Genomic DNA, 27,260 nt, shown 5'->3' with positions numbered 1-27,260 from the left:
AAACTGTTTCCACTGGAATCTTGGCTCTGCAATCCCCAATAAGAAAAATCGAGCCAAAAAACTGTATGTTGTTCCAAATTTGAACACCACATCATGAACTCAGGTCACCAGCTAAGACATGTATCCTTGGCTGAACTAAATCATTGGCTCTTTACCAAGAAAATGCCAATGTGTTTAGCTCACAGGTCTTCCATTAACTCTGATTAAATCTGACTTTACCCTGGTTAATGGTTGGCATAAACAACGAATAAGTAATCATTATAATACTGAGTCCATCTTACCCACCCAAAATAATACCAAATGTATAATGGCAATCTCTTCCCTCCATGACTAACTCAGTTCTGATATAAACTGTACCCAGATGCCAATTGTAATTTTAGTAATTTAACTCGTGGTATCTTTCTCATAGTTGAATGTGCTTTAACATACCGTAAATGGTGAGATTGACCGTGCTCTCCCTGTTACCCGCAGGAAAGGTGGTGTATTCGCAGATGTACGTGGCCTCATCAGACAGTTTCAAGTTATTGAAGATGATAGTCGTGTCCTCCAGTGAAGGTGCTCTTTGGCGAACCGCTGGGTTCTTAAACCTTACCCGGTCTTTAAAAGCTGGTAGCACAGACACACCCAGAGCTGGATTGGCGATGGCCACGTTCTGCTTGGTGCCATTGACAGACTTCTGCCAGGTGACCTGGGAGATCTTCACCGGTGGTTTGCTGTTGGCAAAATGACAACGCAACTCCACCTGAGTGCCCACATAGCCAGACCGGTCACTGTCCGTGTGAACAGTCTGACCACTCGTGCCTAAGAGATAAGATAAAGATGAAAGAAGATTTGCTACATTCCTACATCCATGAAATGCTTACTTTCACAGGTTTTCAACATGTTTTTTTTTTTAAATCCATTTATTATTAGTCTCCAATTATGTGATGCTTCATAAGGTTCATGGTCAAATTTTCAGTCATTCATTATATCCATTATATCTTCTACACATATGTGATTATATTATCAATACTAACATCATTTTATCCCTCGGATGGCCACTATAATCTTCATATACAGGCCCTGGATATTGCTGAGAAACCCATTCACCTGAGAATGTGTCTAATATTAGTAATGTTTAAGAGCTCTGGTTGCAGCAAGACACTGAAAGTAAGCTGCAGTTCAGCACTGGCTCAGTGGTTTACATATGTGTTTGTATTTTTCCAGTGTTTGTATTTTGCCAATCTTGGATAAGTAAAGGATTGAAACATGGTGGCCAACTCAACATGTAACTGAAAACAAGGCTGTATTGTATTGCAGAACAGTCTCTTATGTAACCATAACATTAGATTGCTCTTTCCTTCTTTCTTTCTTTTGAATTAAAAATCTTTTTGGAGTTGGAAATGTTAAGTCAGTATGCCATGCACAATTTCTCTGCCTTAAGGGCTGACAAACTGAACGAAAGCCTTTTTATTTCAACTCAGCATTTCTTTTTTTGTGACTTGCAGCGTTTGTAGAGTGGAGGTCATCTGTCAAAAATGATTCTCATCTTATTTTTTTCATGAGCATACACACAGAAATAAGGACAACACCATAATTTCCCAAAAATTATGTAAGCCAGGGGTTTGATGAATAGTGGTAAGACAGATCACTACTGACATACAGAGAAATCATGATGGAGAAAGTTCCACAACTTCCAGCAACTTAATGATCCACATCAGGGTTGCCAGGTCTGCACGGCAAAATCAGCTCAATGCCTAAACTGAAAATATCCTGTTCCAAACGCTAGACACAGCTTGAAAAGTGCAACATCATGACAATCATTGCCACTTGTATTGTAGTATTTACAAAATATTATACATTATTTATACAATATACATTTTTAAAGCAGTTTTACATTTTTTTCCCCAAATAGTGCTTTCACTAAGGTCTTAAAATGGTCCCATATTATTACAATTACTGGCATAAATAAAGTTATGACTCAATCAATTCACTGACACACAACACAGAATAATACAGTCATAAAATAATTTATATATATAATGTCGCAAATGAGATCAAGTTAAAGAGTATCCCTGGTTTGCAGAAAAAAAAACACAGACATGACAAAAACTAATCCAGTTTTAAACTTCTTTCTTTTCTGCTCCTAAAAAATGAACAAGTAGAACTCGACACCAATGGCTTCGACAGGGATGCTTCCATCTCCAACAAGTCTAGTCCTTCTTGTTACTAATCTGTATGCCTGAAATACCCTTAAAATATACTTTAACAGAGAGAAATACTGTTTCAGACATTTAATTTGATTGACCTTGACCCTGTTTGAATCAATTCCGAAATATATTCAGTACATCTGCTGGTTATAATTCCATATAAACCCTTACAAACATACAACCACTCTAAATTGCCGAGGTAGAAGGGGAATAAAACACTTGGGAATGTGCTGTTAATATAGAAAAACACCACCCCATCATTGATTATTTTCCTACAACCGCACATCCCCAAGTGTTTTATTCCTTACTCACCTGTACATGCTTTTAATACAGGGTACGATTATATAGGTGTTTTCATGGACAGAAAAGAGTTCCTTGTCACAATATAAAGCTTAAGCATCAGGGAAGAATAGTAATTTCATTTGAATAATTCAAATGTCACTCAGGTAATAGAATTAGGTGACTGGACATCATAGTGATTTGAGGAGGAAAAAATGAAAAAAAAAAATTCAAATGAACACAGCCTTCAACATCTACATCCAAATAATATCCTTAAATAAATCTCCAGATTATTTGATATACAGGACAGACCTTTAATAATATTAAATCTCTTGGCGATACAGGGCCTTTTTTTTTTTTTTTTTAAAAAAAAAAAGGGGGGATTAACATGAGGGCTACTAAATAAATGAGCAGTTAAAGGATGCAGGCATTTAGAGAGAGACTGCCCTACATTAGAGTAGACAGTGTGGGTGCGGGTTTGCCTTAGCAGGGTCGATGGCTATTATTAAGTGAACACAAATACGGAAAAGCGCTGATGAACGTAGACCTCAGTGCATTGGCTATAGCAGCAGATTACAGCACTCAGTAAGGATATTAAGGTCCAGGCTGATGTCCAATTGCATGGATAAGGACAATCAGCCCTTTGCCCTCAGCTTGCTACTGCACTAATTCCTGAGACATTATAAACACTTTATAGTCCGTAAACAAAGTGCAGCTAAACTCAAAGACCAATAATAAGATTATATTCGCAAGCCAGAAACTGGCATACTCAGAGCTTCTCAGGATCAGCATCAGGATTAAACTTTAAAGAGCCATTAGAATGATCCAGTTAGTTTTGTTGTTTTCTTATACATTAAATTTTACCTTTGTTTAGCACCAAAAACCTCTTTACCGCAAATACACTGGGTAAATCCATTATATCCTTCAGCTATAAACTCAGTTATAAATCCGACAGCTGTGTACCTGCTGACAGCTGTGTAGCAGCAGCAGCCAAAAACAAGAAAAAAGGCATTCATATATATTTAGAACTTCATACATATTTACTACAAATCACTTTGAGCAATTATAGATGTATGTCTGAGATGTACTATTTGTTTGACAGTAGTAAATATATTACAGACATTAAAAAAACTCACCCATATCAGAAATATTTAAACCATATATTCTTCCCTCTTTCCGAAACGCCTTGTTTCAGTTGTTTCAAATGGCCGTAGTCAGACTTCATGGCCGTAGTCAGACCTTTTACAGTGGTGTGGCCAGGTTAGACACAATGATTTTACTGGTGTGGCAATCTAGGCTGGAGCAAAATACTAATCCACATCCATAGAAAACTGAGTAGAATCCCCATCGGACATAAAAAAACACACATCTAAGAAATGTTTGTTGTCTAGTAAGCTACAAAAGTCATAGCTAACCTAACATTAGCCTACTTCTCATACGCCTACTCACCTTAAGTACGCAGGTGTTAAGAATTCAATATCATTAGCTAATGGTAGCTAAAAATGAACTGAAGAAATTCAATGTTATGCCTCCAAATAGTGAATATTGTTATGTTTGCGATTTTTGCTCACCTGTTTTTTCTTTGTGGTGATGTTTTTCGCGCTTGTGTTAGCTAGCTAAACTTGCTTGTTCCTGTCTTACTCCTGAGGTGGCCATGCTACATGCTAGTGTGGCACTGGCAAATTATGCTAACAAGAAAAGCAAGGTGATGTCATAGATGTGGGCTTTACTTCATGAAAACTGAAGGCACCCATCTCAAAGGGGATTTGTTTGACTTTGCGAATCCACTTGTGCATTTAACAGTTAAATGTGGTTTGAATGATTGTAAACTAGTGCTGTGTGCCTTATTTGTTAGCATAATTGGCTTTGTGGCTCCAGTGCAAAAGTACAAAAGGAAAAACTTCAGCTGCCAAACTTGGCTGATGTCTTGGCTGATAGACTACATTTGGAGTAAAGGGAATATTGTTTAAATTTCATTTTTGGCCAAACTCTTCCTTTAAGATTTGTTGAGATTCAAACAAATATTTTTATTCACAAAGGAACAATTACTTTAGGCAGGAGCAAGAAAGCCTCATGAGTGCACACAGCTGAGGCTGGGAGCTGAGCAGGGACAGGAAGGAGGAAAAACACAAGGCGTTCCTTATAACATGATGCTTTTTTTGGTTTGAACTTTCACATTGTAGCAACACCTCCTGGTTATATTTAGCCAGTCAGTATTAATCATGTGTGTTAGAGCAGTTGTGTGTTGCTGTGCTCCTCCAGCTCATGGCAGCACTGGGTACCCTGATGGCTAAATAACCTCTGAGCACATCTCATATTTTATTCCCTTCTCACTGGATGACTATACAGACTCCTGACCACCAAACCGAACGGCTTCTGGGTGTTTCCTCTCCTCAAAGAACTCAAAAATCTAACTGCACTTTATCCATTGCATATTTTTTCTTTTAGTTTCAACTGAGAGAGCAGGGCCTCTATCTCATATTCTATCTGTTAGTAGTATAAACAATAGCTTAGGCCCCCAGAGCAACCACAGCGTCCTACCAGAATGCAGGATTTAAATATATGTACAGTACACTATATACTCAGTCGTTACTGTGATGTTACACTTCCATCTCTAGTAAGTCATTACATATAATCTGAAAAATAATAAAAGCTTACACTTTAAAAGCCAGTCTCTAAAATGTAATTATTCTTAATATGCATGGTTGAAATAAATAAACCAGTGGTGTTTACTAAAATTACTATATGCTTTCTGATAGTGGTTCTCAACTGCTCTTGCCTCAAGCCCAACATTTCTTCCAGGGCCCCCGATCCTGAGCTCAAGTTACTGTCTGTGCAAAGTTTCTTCTCATGTCTGTGTGGGTTTCCTCTGGGATCTTTGGTTTCTTCCCAGCTACCAAAAATTACTAAATTGCCCCTAGGTGTGGATGTGTTTACATGGTGCTCCATGATGGACTGGCACCCCATCTAGTGTGTATTCCCACCTTTCTATCCAGTATTTCCAGCCTTTGGATCCACTGTGACCATGACAAAGCAGTTACTGAAGATGAATAAATGAGTTTTGAAGAAAAAAAAAAGCCACAAAAGACTGGGTAAGTGAGACTCAGGACATTTCCATTCCATCTCACTTCCTGGTTTGACACAATATAAACACGATATAATATAATATATAATATGTAACTTTCAGTTATTGCGAAGCCTTGCCAATAAATTCTGTTGTGTATTTTATTATCTGTTGAGACTTTTATTTCTGCACTGTCTCCATTTTGATATCAGCTTGTGGTTTTTTTTTTTTTGTATTTTTCTTTTGAATTGCCCTCTGATTTTCTGCTGCACATCTTGATGATATTTTTGACCCTTTTTCCTGTTTTTCTGACCTTGATTCTTGGATTCTGTATATATTTTGAAACTGGAAGTGAAATTAAACTTGTGCACATGGATCCCCTTTCTGCTTCTGAGTCCCCATTGTGGCAAATTAGTGTTTTTCTGGTTAATTTAAAATAACACCTAGACAGTAGGTCTATGCATTATTGTTTATTCCAAGGCTATTCATGACAGATCTCAGACACAAGCTGTAAGAGGGAAATGATGGATGGCTTTAAAAATGAAAGTCTACTGCTCAAAGATCTGTAATCTAAAAGTAATAAAAAGTTTGATGAAGAAGCACACCACACCTGCGACCCACTCTGTCCCTGCTCACGACCCACTAAAGACAACCACTGGTCTGTGACGTGTAATAACACAGATAAAATAACAGCGTGTCAGACACATGCTCACCCACTGAGCCAACATTTCGACACTGATAAAAGTGTTTCATTGAGTGCTGAATTTCTCTCCTTAACTCTAAAATGTAATTTGTATTTTTAGAGAAATATCCATTTTGTACTGTTAAAGCATTTAAGAGGCCTGGGTTGACAGAAATGTGTCTCTTATCAACCAGAGGCGCCTTCAGTGTCTGGGTCTAAGGATGTACAGTATGTTCTTAAAAGTTATCATGGCTTTAGTGTTTTAGGTTTACTTAAGGTACAACGTGACCTCTTAGTCATTTAGTCAGTCAGCAAGGAGGCAATTAATGTCAGATTACAATGAATATATTTATAAAAAATATAAATTAGAAATATATGTAAGATGTAGCTTATTTGTTGAGTGGATGGCAGGAGATGTGGTTTATTTGTGTATTTTATAAAGACAGTTCCTTTTTTTCTCAGCCTGGGAGGCTGTCTGTTTTACCCAATATTCCCTGCTGAATTTCTAATACAGTTTTATTTCCTATATAATTCTGATTCTACCATTATCCTCTTTTATTTGACTTTTCTTTCTTTTATCATAAAAATGTTTTGTTGGCTAAGTCCTAGTAGACTGATTTAATATTTAATTTTCCAAAAACCCTTACAAACATGAATATCATTAGATAATAAATTAATTGAAATAAAATGATTGAAAACTATGAACCAGCTTACAAATTAAAAGCACAATGAACTGTGGCATTTGATTTTTGAAAGGAACCAAACTCAATAATTCCATGTGTAAACATTTTGGAAAAATAAAGCCCTGATCTAATTTTCAAGAGGAAGCTTTAATTTTGCCAGACGGTTAGTCTTGATGGTCTAGCAGGGTCTAGGCAAGACTGTGCTTTGTAAGACGGATGTCACGGTCCTGAAGACGTGGGCTAATGAGAAGTGAAGGCTGTCTTGGAAGCAGGAGCGTGCTCTGTGTCTGAACCTCTCAGTTTATCTTTTATGTCAAACATAAAGACACGCACCTCTCCACATTATAGGACGAGTCCAGACAAAGACTGGATATATTACATAATAAAAGAAAATGACAGGAACACCGCTCAACTCCCATGTCCCAATTTAGAGGTGATAATGCATTCCGCCGCTGCAAATCGTATTTCAGTGTTAAAAATGGACTATCACGATCTGCTAAACAGGTGCAAGAGCCTTTAGTGCTTTTAATAAGATCAAATGGAGGGTTACTACTGTTTTGCACTGTTGCCTTCATTATTTATTTAGTGGAGGATTTTTTTCCACAGAAACAATTAGGAATAGATTACAGCAGAAACAACTGTTCCTATTAATCAAAGCTGATAATAATATGATTTTGTGACTGAGGAGAACCTGGAGAATGAACAGATAATGATAAACAAAACCAAACACAGATACAAATAAGAGGCTTCCTATTCTTTCCAGAAAAAAGCTTGCCAGAAAGGTTCACACTGCATCTGGTTGAGACTTGAGGTGTGAATTGAGAGTGGGAACCCACAGCATGCAACAAAAAGTCATGAGAGCGGGAGTGATGAGATGTGAAGCTTGCGAGACGAACAGTGCCCACATTCGTTTTAGATGAATGCACAGTGCTGCATGATGCATTTACAGCATCCTTAGTAACTGCCTGGTCAGGGTGGCAGTGGTTTAAATTAGGCTTCTAGTTTGTTTATACTGGCAAAATAGGACCAACTATATTGCTTAGAAAATAAATAAAAACGGTCTGGTGCAAATCTCTAGATAAGACCAGTTATGAACTGGAGTGATGTAGCTGAGGTTGAGGAACTGTCAGAGCGAGAATTTTCACATCATGCTAACGTCAGGGATTCTCAGAGCCGAGTGAGTAACTCAAAACAACAAGACATACAGGGTAAGGGCAAGACTATAGCAGGCAAAGAAACAAACAGACATGACATCAACAGAAGAATTAGGTACACGGAAACCAAAACTTAAACAATGGTGCAAATCAGAGTGAAACGGGAAACAAGATTGTGTGATCAGTGCCATGTGACGTGCTGGGGCTGATGGGAAGTGTAGTTTAGTGTCCTTTTAGCATTAACCTCCTCTGGATTTTTGTGTTTTATAGTGTTTCCAGGAGCATAGTTGAAAAACAAACAAACAAACAAGCTTCCAGTGTACGATATGCCCACTTTGGGTTTAAATCCGACTACAGATACAGAAACAGATATATTGTGTTACACCCCTAACACACACTCATACATACTTGTATCTTCTCCATGCTAGCTCAGCAGTTCAGGTTGTGAACCCATTGCCAGAAAGTTCAGTTCAAATCCCTGCACTGAAAAAAGCCACTGCTGGGCCATTGCGCAAGATCCTTAACTGCTCAGCTCTGTGCTTGGATTGGAATCTCCCCCACTTGGAAGCTGTCTGCCAGATGAATAAATGAAAATGTGATAAATGTTCGGAATAAAGCAAAGCTGGCAGTGTTAACCAAAAACCTCTCTATTACATTGTACAGCGGCTATTTTTAAATGTGAGGTTGATAAAATCAGTGGCAGCAGGAGATGACAGGCGAACTTTTATCGCTAGAGGATCCTCAGAACTCGGTGCTGTGTTTCTGTCTCAGGTCTCTGTCTCATCATCTTTTTGTGACATAGCACATATTTCAGTTGGAAAACACATGCTTTTCAAGTTAGCTACTTATATTTATAACACATTGCTATGGAATTCTCAACTGCACTTGATCAGAAAATATGGATTTATTTTCTGTGACGGCAGCTCGGACAATAGTGACGGCTGTAATTCTAATCACGGGTTTATATTAAAGTGCTAAATTTTAATAATGTTATTGTTTCTATAGTAACAGCTAATTCCCATGGACTATAGTGGTTGTGTGTAATTGCTGATATAGTGAAGTTTTCTGTAAGAAAACATTTATTTAGCATTTTTGTAAGGCGTCTTCAATTTCAGTGTAAGTTTCACCTGTAAGTTTAAGTTTGCGAGGGGTTTGCGCTTTATGATTTCTCTGTAACATGTCAAGTTGCAGCTTTGTCTTTTAACTTCACAAGAGAGATAAATGAGAGGCTGGTGAGGAAACAAATGCTTATAGCTGCTATAAGGTAAGTGATAACAGGAATTAATTTGTTTCATGGACATGCCACAACATTAAATGTAACTATAAAAGGATGAAATATTTGACGTGTTCTTTATTGAACAAAAAAACTTGTTAACGTTGGCAAATTGTTGTGGTATAAGGGGAATAAAACACATCACGACATTCTGGTATTGACAAATGATTAATTAAATTTGAGGCAGTAACAGTAACTCTGCTTCATGTCATTGAATACTTTCCTATAACACCTGTCATGTTTTATTCCTTCTGTAGCATTCACTCTTTAGATACATACTCATGGCTATGAGTCAACAGAATAAATTAACCAAAATCCAATGCCACTGGAATTATATTCATTCTACTGCTCATGCAGGGTTTTTTTTTGTAGGAGAAAATCTCAGTAATATTTTATAAAATGTAGACTTTGGGAATTGATTATTAGATTATTACTTGGTCTTAATGGAAGTCTTTGAAAAGTCTAAAATGATTCAAAGTCTATTCATTCCTGTTAAAGCTGCTTTTCTCCCTTTAAAATCTCTGGACCTGTCAGCAAATGAGGCCAGATGTACAATCCTTACTCTCATGTGCACACCTTTTGTATTACTTTCACCATAGTTTCTGAATAATATGCATTAGGTTGAATAACTGAAAAATAAGCCAAGAGTTTATTATGTCAAGGAAATGGTTCAGCGGAAAATCAAATTGACGCAATTTTCCCCAATCCCAAATGTAATTAATGTGTTTGCTTCTTAGTTTGGTTGTGTGTCTGTTCTTGTGAATTCAAACAACTCTGCCTTTTGTTGTCTTCTGCAAAATTATACTAAAAAGTATTGAGGAAAAAAGTGATTCCAGTTGTCCAAGATGGTGGAAGTGAAATTGTCTTCATGTTTATAGATTACAGTAAGTCACACTGTGTCCTAAACCACATCCGTAAGACTTAGTGAAGGATGCTTTACACTGTGCAATAACAGCCGCTTCAAAGTTTATTGTGTTTCACACTATAGGAAATAATGGTGATAAAATCCTTGTCAGATTCTGTGGCAGACTATGTGATACCAGCTATGATCACGTGTGCTGCATGTTGGATTATACTATAGATTCTCTCACGATAGTCCCGAGATGCAATATTGCTCTTATGTCTTAGCAATATACACGTTACAAAAGTAAGATTTTTGACACTACCAGAACTTTTTCTGGTTTGCTCCTCATCATTGAGTCATAGAGGTGCTTTATTCATTTGCACATCATATTAGGCAATCTAAGGCCACTGATTTTACCTCGTGGCCATCACTCAAGAACTTGATGTGATTTGAGAAACAGACAGATGACAAATTAAAGGAAAAAGTGGTCATTCTGTGGCCATTCTGTTATTCCATGCATTGCATTTATTTATTCATTTTGCTGGCATAGATTGAGTCCACTTTCCCCATTTCTCCTACATTTCTCATGGCAGTAGTCTCTTCCAGGATGATTCTCCCCCCATCCATAGGACACGAGGGTTCACTGTGTGGTTTGATGAGGATAAAAATGATGTAAATCATACGCTATGGCCTTCACACTCATCCCATCCATCAGTTTTCTGCACCACTTATCCTACATGGGATCACGGGGAGCCTGGAGCCTATCCCAGGGGACTTGGGGCACAAGGTAAGGGACACCCTGGGCAGGGTGCCAACTCATCGCAGGGCACAATCACACACATATTCACACACTACAGACAATTTAGAAATGCCAATCAGCCTACAACGCAAGTCTTTCTACCCCCCGAAGCACAGGGAGAACATGCAAGCGCCACGCACACAGGGCAGAAGCGGGAATCAAACCCCCAACCTTGGAGGTGCGAGGCAAACGTACTAGACAGCGCTCTCCATCACCATCATCAAAACATCAACTGAGGAAATATCTTTTAGATGTAGAATTGATGCTAAAGTGCACTGAAGCTGATCTAGTAGCTTGTGGTGGTCCAACACCTTGCTAAGACATTTTATGTTGGTTTTCCCTTTAATTTGTCACCCATCTGTAGATATGTAATGCGTTAGGGCAGTATTACTTCTATTATATGTTAGCTACATTAGTTTTGTTGCTCTAGTGCAAAACTAAAGAAGCTAACTTCAGATATCAAATAGTCTTGGCTGAAAATTGTGTATTTGATTTTTCTCTGAGCCATTCCTTTAAATAAGATAGAAATTGACTAGCACAGGAACAATGTGGCTGTGTTATTTCTGTATGGAGAATCATGTGCCAAGAACCTCTTCTCATCACTGGTAAGTACAAAAAATGTGATCCAGATGTAGGACTTTCTCTGGTTCTGATTAAGAATATCCCTGCTGGGGGTTTAAACAAGATCAAATGCTAGCACTCCGAACTGTATATATTTCTTACATTGAAGAGTCACGAGGGGATGGATAAAGCAGAATTTATGGGGCAACAGTGATTATAGATGGATGATATACAGTAATGGATTTCGCAATGTACTGCATGAGTCAATTCATTTTTCAGACTTCAGATTTCACTTTGTGCGCTGTGTATTTCCATAACATGGAAAACATCTCCACAGACCTGGGGTCAGTGCAAGTTCACGAAATGTAGCGAGCAAACCGAAAGCCAGGATATTCAACTCGCATTCCTTTTCAGCCACTCGGGAACGTGATATGTTCATTCCGCAAGCAGCTGCTGATCAGTCTTTAAAAAAAAAAAAAAAAAAAGGTGTCATCTGATATCATCCATGTCCTGGAGCTTCAATAGTTTTCATATCAGCTGGATATTCGAGCTGTTACAACAGTGTCAGAAACAAAAAGAAGGATGTGTGCAGGATACAGGATGCTATTGTTTAACCTCCTCAATATAGCAGGTCTTTTCCCATGCTAGTAAAAATGTAAGCTCACACGTCTTCCATCACCTGTAAAAGCTTTTAATGTATTTTAGTGTACACAGTGTACTTCAATGACATAGACAGAAATTAATTTCAGGGAAGGCTGAGGAAATATGCTAAATGAAATCCCTGGATGATTAAATTGATAAGTGTGACATGCTCATGCATTTTGGGCGATGCCGCCTAACCAAACTTGTCAACTTATTAAAATAACATTCATATAAATAGGCCTAAGAAATGAAATACATTTATGACAGTTCTACTGAAAATTATTAAAATCACATGCAGGTAATAGGATGTTATAGAAATGACATCTCATCTCATCTCCGATCGATGCTGTTTTATTTTCTCCTCCTGAAGTAAGCCTCAGGTACTTCATCACTTTGTCACCTATGTTCAGAGTTTAAAACGCTGGTTACTAGTATGGTGCATGATTCTGATTGGTTAATCCTGTTTCTTGTGATTAAAGAATCTAAGGGAAGTTTTTGAGCAGTGAACACTAAGAAAAAGTCCAAGTAAGATCACTACTTTCATAGCAGTAAAGTTGGATGACTTCCAGTGAGGACTAAAGACAGTTACATTTATTTGAAAGCAGATCCTTGAGCCTTGTCACAGCATGAAGTGTCAAAACCACCACGCTTGGGTGGTTTTACAGAAACAGGAGGTGTCCAGAGCAGAGTGTGCTCAGGCATTTCGCTATACATACATATATATAAACACCCCATTTTTATTATTCTGTCAGTCAGAGGTAATGGAGCTCAGGATTAAACCCTGATGCCACTTCACAATAAACCTGCACCTTCTACAGCATGGAGTTAGATTTTTATTCCCAGCAGAGGTTTCCATTTAAATCTTGACACATAGTGCCTAAATATTATTGAGGTAACACAATGGTACTCTAGTCTCTTTCTTGTTTAAGTTTAAGTGCATCCACAAACTGCACACAGTCCCAGAATCCTTTGAGATAATTAACAGAAAACAAAACAACATTTCAACATGCTTACCTTCACAGGCTTCATTAAACACAGCAAATATTATATATTAAAATATCTCAGAGGTCACATAAAAAATATTGTGGTTATTGAGCCAAAGAAAGAGAAGCCCATATTTAGCAACTGAGTCATGTTCAGGTGGACCGAAGGCCTGCAAAGGTCACCGTCCCCTCATATTGTATTCATATTCCCCTGGGTTTAGTAAACAAAATCCGGAAAAGGTATCATGCCCCAGTATGACCTTGGCCGTGTTTCATTTCTTACACATCAGCATGGTCTGGTAATTCAGAATCAGAATCAGTAAAGCAAAAACTGTTGCAGGACATCACTATTTTTGGGCTATTTTATTAGTGTAGTTAACTACTGGTAAACAACATCAGTTAACTGCCATACGCAGACTACAAATTACATTTCCAGCTTCAATGCTTTTCTATGCTACATTATTCACTATGATAATAAATAACTCAGTGCATAAATGTGCTCTGGACCATATTACACTATTAAATTATATACCATTACATAAAATGCACTTATGTGGACGACCTGCTGGCTGACATAGCTCACATGGAATTGTTGATTCTGTAACTGAGAGCACGCAGCATGGAAGCTTATGTCTGTCAACAGAGCCATCCTTAGATAGATAGACAGATAGATAGATAGATAGATAGATGCACTTTATTGAACCCCAAGGGGAAATCTGTGGGAAAGTAATACTTAGCTTGATAGGACAACAAAATAGCAGATAGGAATGGGCAGGATTGTTCAAAATTAATATAATTCTGTGATTTGCTTTGCATTCTTGTCAGCGCTGTTGTTACTGAAAATTAACTGACAAACTGACTAATCAGAATTGAGAATTCAACAGTGTTGTAGTATAAAAATATTAAATAATAATGGAATAAATTATATAGTTGAATATAATATCTAAGCAGCCAGATATTAGATTATATTATCTGTAATTACACTGAGAATGTTATTGGGTTTCTAAGTACAGCTGAGCTCTATTACAGAAGGCAGCCTTAAGCCAGACATTATACTTAATACAATGTGCCAGGAAGCTGTAGGAGCTGCTATCTCACTGACTAATACTATTAGGCAGGGTTAGTCACACATGACAGTGTTACTGTCATTGCATGCCATAACATCCCTCCAATCTATGATTTTATCTGGACCGAAGCTGTTTACATGACATGAAGAAGGATGATTTTGCTCCGACAGCTCTTCCCAGTCTGTGATAAGACAACATCATGATTGGATGTTTGTAATCTGTCACTACCGAGCCCTCAGGGCTTGGGGGGCAGTTGGCTGTTGCAGTGTTCTGTGATTACCCTGTCTTCATAATCACTGCTCCTGATCACTGTAGCTCAGACTGCCACGTGCTGCTTATAGCTTATGAGTAGTATGACCCACGGTCAAGACCAGGTCTTTCCTACATGGCCTGTGACCTGCTGCCTTGTGTCTGTGTGGAGAAGTCGTACAGTATCACCATGGCAACGGTCCAGAGTGTAACAGATGGTCGGAGCGTGCTCAGTAGAGGCTAAAGAGGGATTGATGAGACCCAGAGGGCGAAAAGTGGGTCAGGATTATCCTCTGTACAGTCAGATGATGCTGGACACCAGAAATAAACACATACACACAAATTCCCTGTGAAGCAAGGATGCGCAGGATGTGCATTTGAATATATTGAGAGGATTATCTGCCAGGCTTTCATATAACTGTGAAAAGGGGGTTTTTCCTCTTTGGCATTAAGCCCTGAGCCTGTTGCATAATTCATAAAAAATAATCAGAATTAGTTCACAGGTATTATAATAATTTCGAAGGGGCTGATGCTGAAATATACCTTTATCTGTCTTCACAAACAGAGCAAAAAACCTTATAACCTTATGCTTCAGTGCAAATAGTGCAAATTTATGTTATTATTCAGTTTTTGGAAAAGCAGAATATCCAATTACACTGTATTAAGGTGGCGAATTTTCGGTATGTTTTTTGATAGTGTCAATATTATACCGGGACCAATAAGAAATAATTAGCCATTAACAGAGGTGTCATTAGTTAATAAAATCTTAAATGCTCACAGAGTGCTTTCATTTTCTTTCCTTTCACTTCATCTGAATTCTTTAAGTGACAGGACAACACACCCCTGTTAAAATTGCAGGCTTTTGTAATGTAAAAAATTCATGACACATGCGACTGGGTTCAGAATGAACCAATCACAATCAAACACATGTTCAAAAGTAATTATCATACACCTGTCATCACTGAAGTGATTCTGATTAACCCTAAATAAAGATCAGCTGTTTCTGTAGGATTTTCTTGACATCTTCTTGGTTTCGTCCGACTGCTGAAGCCATGGTCTGCAAAGAGCTTACAAATCATGTACGGAATCTCATTGTCAAAAGGTATTGATCAGGAGAGGAGTACAAAGCAATTTCCAAAACATTAGATGCACCATGGAAAAGCATTCAGGCCATCAGCATCAACAAGTGCTGAAAATGGGGCACCACAGTGATATTTCCAAGAACAGGATGTGAGAATGGCATAAATACAGACCTAGATAATTAAGTGTTAAGAACATGATAAAAGGGGTGCACCATATTGTGTGTGTTTGTATTGGACCCGTGATAACCAAACTTGGTGTCGGGTTTGACTAATTTTATCCACGCACTCCACTGAGGTAATATCTCTACATCACAGTGATATGCTGACTGACACAGTGTGGATCTTGCATGTAAATACAAATTGTCTTCAAGTTATAGTCTGTAATATTAGCTGTTTTAAAGCTTTCGATTCAAACAAGCCCCTTCTTTTAGCATTCCTCTGAAAGACACACCCCCTGAAAACACATTCAGACACACTGAATAGGCTAGAACACCTTAATGTTAGAGACAGAGCTTTCTGAATTGACAGACACCATGACTGACATGTAAGTAAAGACGCCTCCTTGTCTTGGTTGGTTATAGCGCTTCCCCTCCAAAGAGCGCAGGACGCTACGGCTCAAACCCAGGACTACCCTGGCATATGTCAATTTCCTATCACATAACTCTAACCATCAAATTAGGAGTTTTCTGAGGTTGCACTGCATTTCTCTCTCAAGTCATCTAGCATGGAAGTGTGCACACAAATAAAAGCGTTAGCGACACATCTCAGAAAACTTGAAGTTACCGCTTTACCTCTAACTGTTAGAAAGCACTGACACTGGAGACTCCATCCATAAATGTTAAAGAAAACTTCACTATATAAACAATTGTACGTTTTTTGTTGTTAAATAACAGTACATTTATTATTAAGCTTATATTATTGTCATTAGCAAGTCCCTGTGAATTAGCTGTTACTATAGAAACAATAATGTATTAGAACAAGTGTATTCACATTAAGCTGTGATTTGCCTTATAGCCAGATCTACTGCCAGAGTTGCTGTTAGAGAACATTAATCAATATAGAAATTAATATAAACATTTCGAAATCAACTTTTGAGAAGTCATCCAGGCTCTAGTGTAATAAAAACGATTTCATAGTTAGGTACTGTATGTCAGGAATATGTAAATCATGTAGTAATAATCTGAAGGACTTGCGGCATTGGCAATACCATTTAATTTCAAGTTGGTTATATAGCACACAAAGCACAGAAATCCAGATGTAGACCCCTAAGCCAAAAGTGACACAACAAGAAAAATGGCCTGTAAACATTAGGAAGAAACCTGAGAGTTAAAATGTGCAACTCCTCCTCTGATTGCCAGTTTTGATATATTGAAATACCATTCCAGTGTTTCATATCAATAAATCCTCACATCATCAAGCTGTATCATTCTGCATCCCTGAGATTAATCTGACTTTTTTCTGATTTCCTGAAACGTTCCGTTGGGAATTGTGGCATGCTTATTTTAAGTCTCATTAGTATGATTCAGAGAAGACGGAATGTAATCTTATGGGACTTGGAAGGAGCCTGTAAACTGCAGCATGAATCGATGAGGGAAGTAAAACAAACATGTCATAATTTAATCCAAGACAAAGAGAAGAAATAATGAGCTGATTATCTTAGTGCAGGGGGGAAAATTATACTTTTTTTTTATTAATGTGCTTCTTCTGAACTTTTATAATTTTTTTCTCATTAGAATTGTGAAAGTAGCTTATGTGTGAATGATTAATTCATTGAGGGTTTCATTTAAAAAAAAAAAAAAAAAAAAAGTTTTATAAGCCAAGACAAGTCTTGTCAAAAATATGAGTCACCTCCAAACCTGCTATAAGTAATTACATTTTCACACTTGGGGCTCATTCACCAGCCTAAGCATCTACATGCATAATGTATTTGTTTCTAGAATGCATTACCCTTCAATGAGAATTTGTGGCTTAAAAATACAGCACTCATGGTAAGAACAATATCTCACAGATACCTAACATAAACCCACTCAACTATATCAAGCGAACGAACACAAAACTGGCTTCTGCTAATTAGACATACATTAGTAAAGCTAACAATAACCTTATGCTTTTAGATATAAGTGATGGGTTGGAAGACACTCATACTGGAGAAATGACTTCCACAATAGCAAAGCATTAAAAGGATATGTTGTAATGTGTTATACTCGGGGAAAACACTCTGGCTGTACAACATCCAAGTGGCATATAAATCATTTAAATGTAGGCTATATATAGTATCATATATAAAAATGATAATAATTGCCACTACATTTATCTCATCCAGGCCTCAATCATATAAAAAACATAGTGTGCATGACACCGTGATAGCTGATTACTTCAATATTGAATGAATAAAAGCAAAAAAAAAAAAAAAAAAGGAAAAAAGTCTCTATATGTAAGGAACATAACATCATGGGGACATGCTGTTATAGGAAAATAATCAATGATGGGGTGGCGTGATGTGGCCTGATGGCAAGAGGAGTTAATCTTACCACCCTGAAGTTGTTTCATATTGTATAAATGTTTTATTCTTCTTGTACCACATCAATTTGACAAAGATTGCAATTTTTAATGTATTAATGACTGACACATCATACTTTTTATCCATTTATACTTACATTTTAATGTTGTGGAATGTCCATCAGACCAATAAGGTCCTGTTATCACTTGTTATATAGTGACTATAAACAGTAGCTCCCTCACCAGCATCTCTTTTTAATAAGCTACTAAGACAAAAGAAAAATACAACACAGCTTGTCACAATGTCCTCTTACAAAAGTGCTGACACTGGAGACTCCTTCCATAAATGTTAAATAAACATCACCTTACAGAAAGATTCATAATAAAAGGGCTTTTTGTTGTTGTTTTTGTTAAATAACAACACTTTTTAAAATCTGTCTATCATTGGGCTTAGCTTATGTTGAGTGTCCACAGTACAAGTCCCTGTGAATGAGTTGTTACCATAGAAACGATAAAGTATTAGAATGAGGGCAATAATAAAAAACCTGTGATTTGCACAGAACTACTCTCAGAGCTGCTGTTATAGAAAATGAATCAACACCTTCTAACAGGTTAATGCATGCAACAGAATCTACTCTTGCTTCAGTTCAAATGTAAGAAATCTTTTTACTTTTTGTACAGGAGAGAGAGAGAGAGAGAGAGAGAGAGAGAGCAAAACAGCTGGAACTTCTAGGCATCTGCAGTAGCAGCATCCTCTTGTCTTCTTCATGCAGCTTGCAACTACAATCTACCATTCATTAAGCAGCATCACACAGCATGATGCTCTGCTTTTGCAGGCACTGAGCCTAGTTTGCCTTCTGGGTTTAATGTGTTCAATATGCATTAAAACCCAGTCTAAAAAAACCACTCCGGTCACATCACAGTAGCCTTCACAGGAACAGAAAATAAACCGCCAATCTTACCTGATATTGCAAGGACGGCGATCAGAGGAAACTGGAAAGCCAAAGTGAACATAATCTCTCTTTATGAGCAAACTGCAAGTTCGGTTATGAGGTGAGAAATAGTCCAGAGTCCCATTTATCAGGGCGAGTTAATCAATCGCGCGATCGGAAAATGAAAAGCGCGCGTGCTCTCCGGTTCAGGCAGTGCTGCTGTCTAAATTCACACTGGATGGGAAATCTCTCTCTCTCCCTCTCTCTCTCTCTCTCTCTGTCTCTCTCTCTCTCTCTCTGTTCAGCTGTGCGTGGGCAGCTTCGAGCACAGGACACTGAGATTAATGAGCTACAGGTCACAATAACAGTACCAGTGATCTCTGATGGTATGCTGACTGTTTTCCTTATTCTGTTTTTAGCTGTTAGGCGCGCGCGGTCAGTTCCCCCAGTTCTTCCCCTCATTGTATTTAACAAGGCCAGTGCACACACATGCTGAGTCTGCGTGCATAAATCTCCAATCCGACAAGCGCCCTCAGACCTTTAATCACTTTGTTTATATGACTTTACTTGCCCTTTCACTGTGAAGAGATTCTCTGGCTGAATAAAAATGCACAGAGATGGAGCTAAAGAGCGCGCGAGGATGCTCAAAACGGGCAAGTGTAGGTTAGAGGGGTTTTTCCTTTTTTTCCTTTTTTGGAAAATGTAACAAAACCTTTGGTTATTTAATGTATAACACATTACCAGGCTTAATGTGTCATTAGACAACATAAAAAGGTGTTATGCAGCTACACTTTTATCCACGTGAAGAAATACATGCTCTATGTATATTACGGATATGCAAATCAAAGACACGCCCCCAACATTACACGCCACGCCCACTTTTGTTTGCATGCTGGAGCATAACTGGCCTTTAAGACATCCACCCATCCATCCATTTTCCGTATCTCCAGGGTAGCCTGGAGCCTATCCCGGGGAACTCAGGGGACAAAGAGGGGGATACCCTGGACAGGGTGCCAACCCATAGCAGGGCACAATCTCACACACACACACACATTCACACACCCATTCACTACGGACAATTTGGAAATGCCAGTCAGCCTACAACGCATGTCTTTGGACTGGGGGAGGAAACCGGAGTACCTGGAGGAAACCCCCGAAGCACAAGGAGAGCATCAAACTCCCTGCTCACAGAGTGGAGGCGCGATTCAAACCCCCAACCCTGGCAAACGTGCCAATCACTAAACCACCATGCCTCCGCCTTAACCAATAAAACTTGACAAAGCATCAACAATGGGATGGTGTGATGAGTTTTCCTATACCTGCATGTCCTGAAATGTTTTATTCGTCTTATACCACAGCAATTTGCCAATGATAAAGGAAATTTTTAAAAATGACATACTTTTTATTTGTTGACTGTTATGTTTAATGTTGTGGAACATCCAATACACTGGTTCCTGTTATCACTTATGTTACAGAAAATGTACAAAATACAGAAGCACTGGTGCAAAATATTGGAGGATTGTCTATGTGCAAAAATGATTTGACAGCAGCATCAACTACGTCTTAAGCCCTTTTTTCACTGTATATGGAAAAACATAAGTGATGCGAATAGTTCATGGAGTCCCTCAGACTGGGAGCCAATGTTCATGTGCTTGTATAGTTTACTACATCTCATGTCTAAAGCAACTACCTCCCCCGTGTGGTCAATGTGTGTTTCTACAGCTGATGAGGTCTCTTTTGGCCTTGCTGCTGTATTAAACTGGTTCTAACATTTACATTTTTGGCATACTTTCCCTTGCAGAAAAGTCACATGAGTTTCACATATGAAATTTACAAAAGTGGTTTTTAGACATTTCACAGGAAGTTTCATTAGATGTTTCACACATTTTTTCACATGCAGTGGACGTTTCGCATGTATGTGTTTTTATAATCACACGTAGGGTATATGGTTTGAGTTCTCTTCACTAACCTCTTTATCCTGGTCAACAGTCAGGGAGGATCCATAGGATCACAAGATCACTGGGTGTGAGCTGAGAATACATAGGGGCACTTTAGCTTAGCCAGTTCACCTGCTAGCATGTTTTTGCAAGGGAGAAACCAGAGGAAACCCACACAGACATGGGAATAACGTGAAATTCCACACAGACAGAGCTCACCTCAGCTCATGGACTGAACCGGGGACCCTGGCGGTGTGATGCAACCGCACTACTTGCTGTGCTGCTGTGTCACCCCTGTGATTTTCTCGCATGATTCATTTATTTTCAAATGCGCAGGATGTGGTTTCATTTTTCAGATGTGATCTTCACACATATTTTTTTCTTAAATGATCACATATAGACATGATGTCATGTTTACCTGCATTTACCTGCACATGCACTTTCAGGGCATAACAGTTTGAAATGCACTTTCTCATGTCTTTCACATTTTACTCAAATGATATGAAAGGCACATGATTATATTGTACATTTTTGGCCTGCTGAAGTATCATGATTTTCTGTCCTATGACTGTTTTTTCCACAATTACATAGTTAGGTTCAATTACTGTTGAAATAGCAGAGATGGTATACATTTTTGAGCTAAATAAACACAAACATAATTTACTCAGATGAATAGATCATAAAATAGATTTCCAGTGTATATCAATGTATCTGTGTCTTTATGTAACTAACCTATGGATCATGATCATCCAGGCACTATTCAAAACAAAATAAGATGTAGTTATTTAATTTAATCAGCCAAGGCAACAGTTTGTGCCTACTCTCTACATTTTATGTGCGTTGTCATGTCTTATTTTAGAATCCTTTCAAATGCAAAATGCTTCCTCTCACATCCCCACTGTCATTACCATCACACGAGGGAAATTAACAATTCAAAATAAACCAGCAGAATTCATTTACCCACTATCTGTCTGTGTCATATTCAAAAGCAGAGCCTTTTTGGGCACATCTGAGGCTGGATATTTCACCATCTCTCAAGATAAGATTCAGATTTTAATATTATTGTACAATAATACAAGGCCTATATGCACAATATGTGTGAAGTGTATCCGTTTTTCCTAAGAGATATTCGTTCTAGGATTTTACTCAGTTCAGCTTATGGCTTAGTTTGAGCTGAAACCTGTGAATGACTTTCATGCAGTGATAGCTGGTCGTGATATTAGACGGGAGGCTTAAATCTAATATTTATCAATAGCTTGACACTGCAACTATTAGGGTTGAGCAAAGTGTTGTATCACAAGGTTTCATTGATGGTGTAACAAAAATGATGCACAGCAAACTATTACACACACACACACACACACACACTTAAAGGCAGAGAGCATTCATGATTTCTACTTTTTAAGTGTTTTAAGGCCTTAATGCCCTGCTGGCTTCATGCCGATTTCCTCTAAGTACCAAAAAAAGAAAAATAGAAAACATTGTTATTGAAACCAAAAACACTAAGCTTACAGTTCTGTTGTCTGTCCTTTTGTGTGATTTTTACTTTGATTGGACAATAAGTGCTCAGTCTATCTGCTTTTAGCTTCTCATCCAAAGGCAGTTTGGGGGGGATGGAAGAGTAAATAATCCATCGTTCACATTCAGTAAACGTATAGCTCTAGTTCCCGTACACCTTCTCAACCACTGCTGGTGACGGATGTGTCAGAGAAGTGCGCTGCAAAACTTCAGTCCAGATGGAGATCAAATGTAGAGGCATTTCACCTGTGTAATCACTGTCTCTGATAGGCTGCATGAAAATACAGACTGGGCTAGAAAGAAATCAGCACCAACCTTGCTTCTTTGTATGTGTGTGTGTGTGTTTGTGTGTGTGTGTGTGTGTGTGTGTGTGTGTGTGTGTGTTTAATCATTGGTGGTGCTGTTGCATTTGGTTCCACAAAAATCCAAAATAATCTACCTTCAGACGTTTGTGAAGAGCAATAACCTCATGTGTAGGCAAATAATGAAACATTGATCTTTTTTATCTTTGAAAGACAGGGGGCTTGGCACTGCTTACATGAGAATCAATTAAAAAATTTTAAAAATAAATAAAAAATAAAAAATAGACCACATTTCTGATTTAAAAATAAATAAATAAATAAAGAACAATATGGTTATCTGCAGAGAGATACCATTTTTGGTAATTTATTTTCTTCTATTTTACTAATGCAGGCACTAATGCAGTAGGTATAAAATATACATGTAAGATATATAAAAGTTTATAAGTTGCCTAAAAGTTGTGAACAATACTATATGTAAAATAAATAATTAGAGCCTGTTCTTGAAAAAGATTCCATTCTTTTATCTATCTATCTATCTATCTATCTATTTTATTTGTATTTCATTATTCGTTGTTTTCCTGTTTAATGCTCACTATAGTGATTGCTTTGATACTTATGATACAAATTCTCACTGTAGAAATAAAAAATTCCCCTTTTTTTCATACACTTTTTGGTATCAGGATACTAATCTTCACATTAAGTGGTGCTGGAGTGAAATGAAAATCAGTGCTATCTCCCATCCCTAGTTCTGACCTCCATCGAATCCCCCCCATGCTGGTGTGTTGGTTTGGTCCACTGCAGAGCTGCAGTGTGGGTGTGTGAGAGAGGAATGCAGCACAGAAATCACCAGACTGATCTGAGATCTGCTGCAGAACCCAGCTCTCCAGAACCATTACGTGACACTGGAGCCCTCCCTCTTTCTCTGTTTATTCAGAGCACAGTTCCCTTGGAGGAAAACAACTGGAAAGATGAGGCTGCTGGAAGGACAGGTTTGGCTTGATAAATGTTTTTCTCTGTGATTAAATTAGCCTCCACATTAGACTGGTCATGTGATGTATTGGTAGTGATGTGTTTTGGCATATGCATAGACCTTATGGCCTTAATCAAATGCACATTTCCAGATTTGACTGTTTATTCGCTTGAAAACACTGCATTGTTTCTAACCAGTGTTGTTTATTTGCTTTTTTTGCCCCTCTTCTTCTGATTCTCCTATTTTATATGGTTCTCATTTTTACACAAATATACAGCTAACAACAAAGCTGCTTGTGTGGAGTGTTACTCTGTCAGGTAAGAAGCTCTTAATAATGCTTCAGTGATTAATGGAACATAGGAAGATGTTTACTCCATAATCTAAAGGAGCAGTTTGGGGTTTACAGCCCTCTGCTACCCAACAAGGAATCATAATTTTGCTATGGTATCATACATTATGTAATTATTGTGGATCTAGAAACACTTTCAAACATTACGTATCACACTTCTAACCCTTTCGTGCATAGTGTCCACACTTATGGACAGTCAGTTTAAGGCTCTTTTTATGATTTAGGAAAATATAAGATGTCAGTCAACTCCAAATCACTTGAGAGCATTACTCGAAATTAATTTAAACATCTGTAGCTTTCTAGACTATTTATTGTTCTCAATCTTTACTAACATTCTACAGAAAATTAAGTAAAACCGTTTTTGTTCTAGACTCCCTTGATCACCTTAGAAATTAAATTAAATTAAAAAAATGGTTTTTTTTTCTGTTTGTTTTTATATTAGTGTTGGAATTTTTTTCACCTCTCTGCATCATTCACAAAGCTTCACAGTCCACATCACAGTCCTAAACTATGTACATTTTGTTTATTATTATTATTATTATTATTATTTCAAGCATACTGTTTTAGCCTTTTTTTACTCATGGACAATCCATTTATATATAAATATAAGTCACATTTAGACTGAATCAAAATTCATATGTCATGCAATTTTAAGTAAAAAAAGAAAATAGAATCTGTATATGAACATAAACAATTTATGCATGAAAGGGTTAATTATGACTTGCTGATGAGTTTGCAACTGGAGCAACTGAATCCACAAAATCCTGCTGTGTTTGTTGCTGGAATCCAAAGCTATTAAAATTTTAGTTCAAGCTTGTGTGTGTGCGTGTGAGTGATTCTGTGTGTGATTTCTGCTTTTCAGTTTTAATGAGCCCTATTCATTGTGATGATAAAGATGATGACAACGACGATGACAATGATGATGAGGAAATGACTGTGTGCCAGGAGGAGGATAATGACCTGAGAGTGACCTGCCCACTGCAGCCTAAACCAAACTACCACACTGAGTTTGAGTTCTCCATGTCCAAGGACAAAAGAGAGGTCATTATTTACACCAACGTGTCTGGGACGATGCCTGATCCCAGCTTTAGGCATAACACTTATGTGCAAGAGCTGGAACCATATGGGTTCAAACTGACCATGATGCACTTCACCATCACAGAGAACACAACATTTATGTGCAAAGTGACCAAGGAAGCCAAGAGCCTGTTTGTTGATGTGGGTAAGTAACTACTAAATGTTGTGGTGAACTGTGAATGTCTTTGTGTCCTTTTCTGTTACTGTATTATACAGACAGTTGATAAAGGAAAATCTAACATAAGCGTATTAGTAAGGTATAGTGCCACAGCATACCACCAGAATAGCATTAACACATTTTGGCATAAATTCTACAATTCTCTGTAAGTCTATTCCTTCAGTTGGTGTTTCGATCATGGCAGAGGAGAGCACTGTCTAAAATGTCGCTCCAAAATCTCCAATAGGTGTTCAATTGGGTTGAGATCTGGTGACTGTAAAGGCCATAGCATATGATTTACATCATTTCTATCCTCATCAAACCATTCAGTGAGCCCTCATGACCTGTGGATGGGGGCAGGGTCTTCCTGGAAGAGACTACGCCCATCAGGATGGAAATGTTTCATCATAGAAAAAGTGATCATTCAAAAGACCTTTGTATTGCTTTGCAGTGAAGCTTCCCTCTAAGGGGACAAGTGGAGCCAAGCCAGTTTTTCCTTTAATTTGTCAATTGTAGATATATCAATATCTATCTACCCACAGATAGATAGATAGATAGATAGATAGATAGATAGATAGATAGATGTACAGTCTCTTTAAAAGAAAAAAAAATACAACATACAGTAAACAGTAACAAACTAAAAAACTCAATATTTGGTGTGATGACTCTTTGCTTTTTTTCTTGAACAGTAATCCCAGGTACAATTTGTGCAGGTTCATAAGGAAATTAGCATTTAGTGTTACATTTCTATTGTAACATTTCTATTGTAAATTACATTGCTAATGCAAATTGCATTTCTTTTGGAGACTTTTACTGTCAAACTTGCTTCTTTTTTTTGAACCCAGGAGCCTTTATTATGTTTATTTGTCAGAAAAGTGGTCTCTTACATAATATGTTGCTTTCTTTACTGACATACAAACATTTTTCTGTAACATTATTTTGTGGAAAAGTAATGTATGGAAATCTAAAATGCTTTTGTACTGACTCAATATGCAGAATTCATAAAATAAATATCTATAACAAAATTTATCTATAACAATATATATATATATATATATATACATTTCACATGATAATGTATAAAATTTTTCCTCCTTTTATCCTCTAGATACCCTGCAGCCCTGCTCCGCGATCAGTGTGTTTCTTCAGAGTTACCCCCAGCTGCTGAGTCTACTGCTTCCTCTCGGTATTATTCAGACACTGGAGGCCCTTTAAGCATCAGCCTGAAGCACAGCTGCCGTCTGTCAGTGTGACAGTGTGTCAGTGTCATATCAGTGATGAAAGCCTGCAAAGGAGAAATAAAAAGGCTGCATTATTATAATGCTCTGTAATTTTACAGCACTATTTTAGATATGTACTACAGTAAGTGCCAATAGCTGCCTCTATGACGGTGTCTTTTGACAAGCATCATGCACGTGACCCAAATGGTAGTCCAATCATTTTTCTTTGAAGAGAAGAGACTGTGTGTTGCTTACAATCTGTGGAGTACTACTACATTTTTGAGCTTGGTGAAAGAAAGATAAGAATACTGCAGCAGCAATAAAAAAAAAAAAATCAAATCTTACCTTACTTAGCTTTGCGCTCCACCATATAAAACTCAAAAACTAGTAAAAACAAATATTCTCCATTTTAATGTTTTTTTTATTTCATGATTTGTTAACGTATATGTTAATATCATTATTTTAGCAGTTGCAGTTGAAGAAATCCTGAAAATGGGGTTTTCAATTCCTGTGTCCTTCAGTCCCACATACCAATAACTGTCTTCTATTAACTCACTGATGATGATGGTGTTGTGGCTCAGTGTAATAGCCAGTCAGACCAGGGCCCTGGGGCACATGCCTAGTACACCCTGTCGGTAATCCATCAGTGATTATTGTTGTTGTTATTGTAGTTGTTGTTCGGGGGTTTCCTCTGGGTTCTCCAGTTTCCTCCTCCAGTCCAATGACATGCATGGTACCCTGATTGGCA

At 37.7% G+C, this 27,260-nt stretch overlaps 1 protein-coding gene across 2 annotated transcripts in view; it reads right to left on the bottom strand.

The window, feature by feature from the left end:
• nectin1a (nectin cell adhesion molecule 1a) overlaps positions 1 to 19,439 on the bottom strand; it is a 35,048-nt gene extending 15,609 nt beyond the window's left edge. Inside the window, exons 1-2 of one of the 2 annotated variants that reach the window (XM_034310969.2) lie at positions 19,013 to 19,439; positions 430 to 801 (exon numbers count right to left, since the gene is read on the bottom strand). In XM_034310969.2, coding sequence (XP_034166860.1) covers positions 430 to 801; positions 19,013 to 19,064 — 424 coding nt within the window. In that variant the 5' untranslated portion in view covers positions 19,065 to 19,439. The remainder of the gene's footprint in view (positions 1 to 429; positions 802 to 19,012) is intronic. The other variant, XM_026938896.3, reaches the window with a different exon arrangement.
• Positions 19,440 to 27,260: the final 7,821 nt, after the last annotated feature.

Source organism: Pangasianodon hypophthalmus, chromosome 15 (assembly GCF_027358585.1).
Source record: "Pangasianodon hypophthalmus isolate fPanHyp1 chromosome 15, fPanHyp1.pri, whole genome shotgun sequence".
NCBI classification, from domain to species: Eukaryota; Metazoa; Chordata; class Actinopteri; order Siluriformes; family Pangasiidae; genus Pangasianodon; species Pangasianodon hypophthalmus.
The sequence above is the reverse complement of the archived record's forward strand: the minus strand, read 5'-3'. Positions and strand labels throughout refer to the sequence as shown.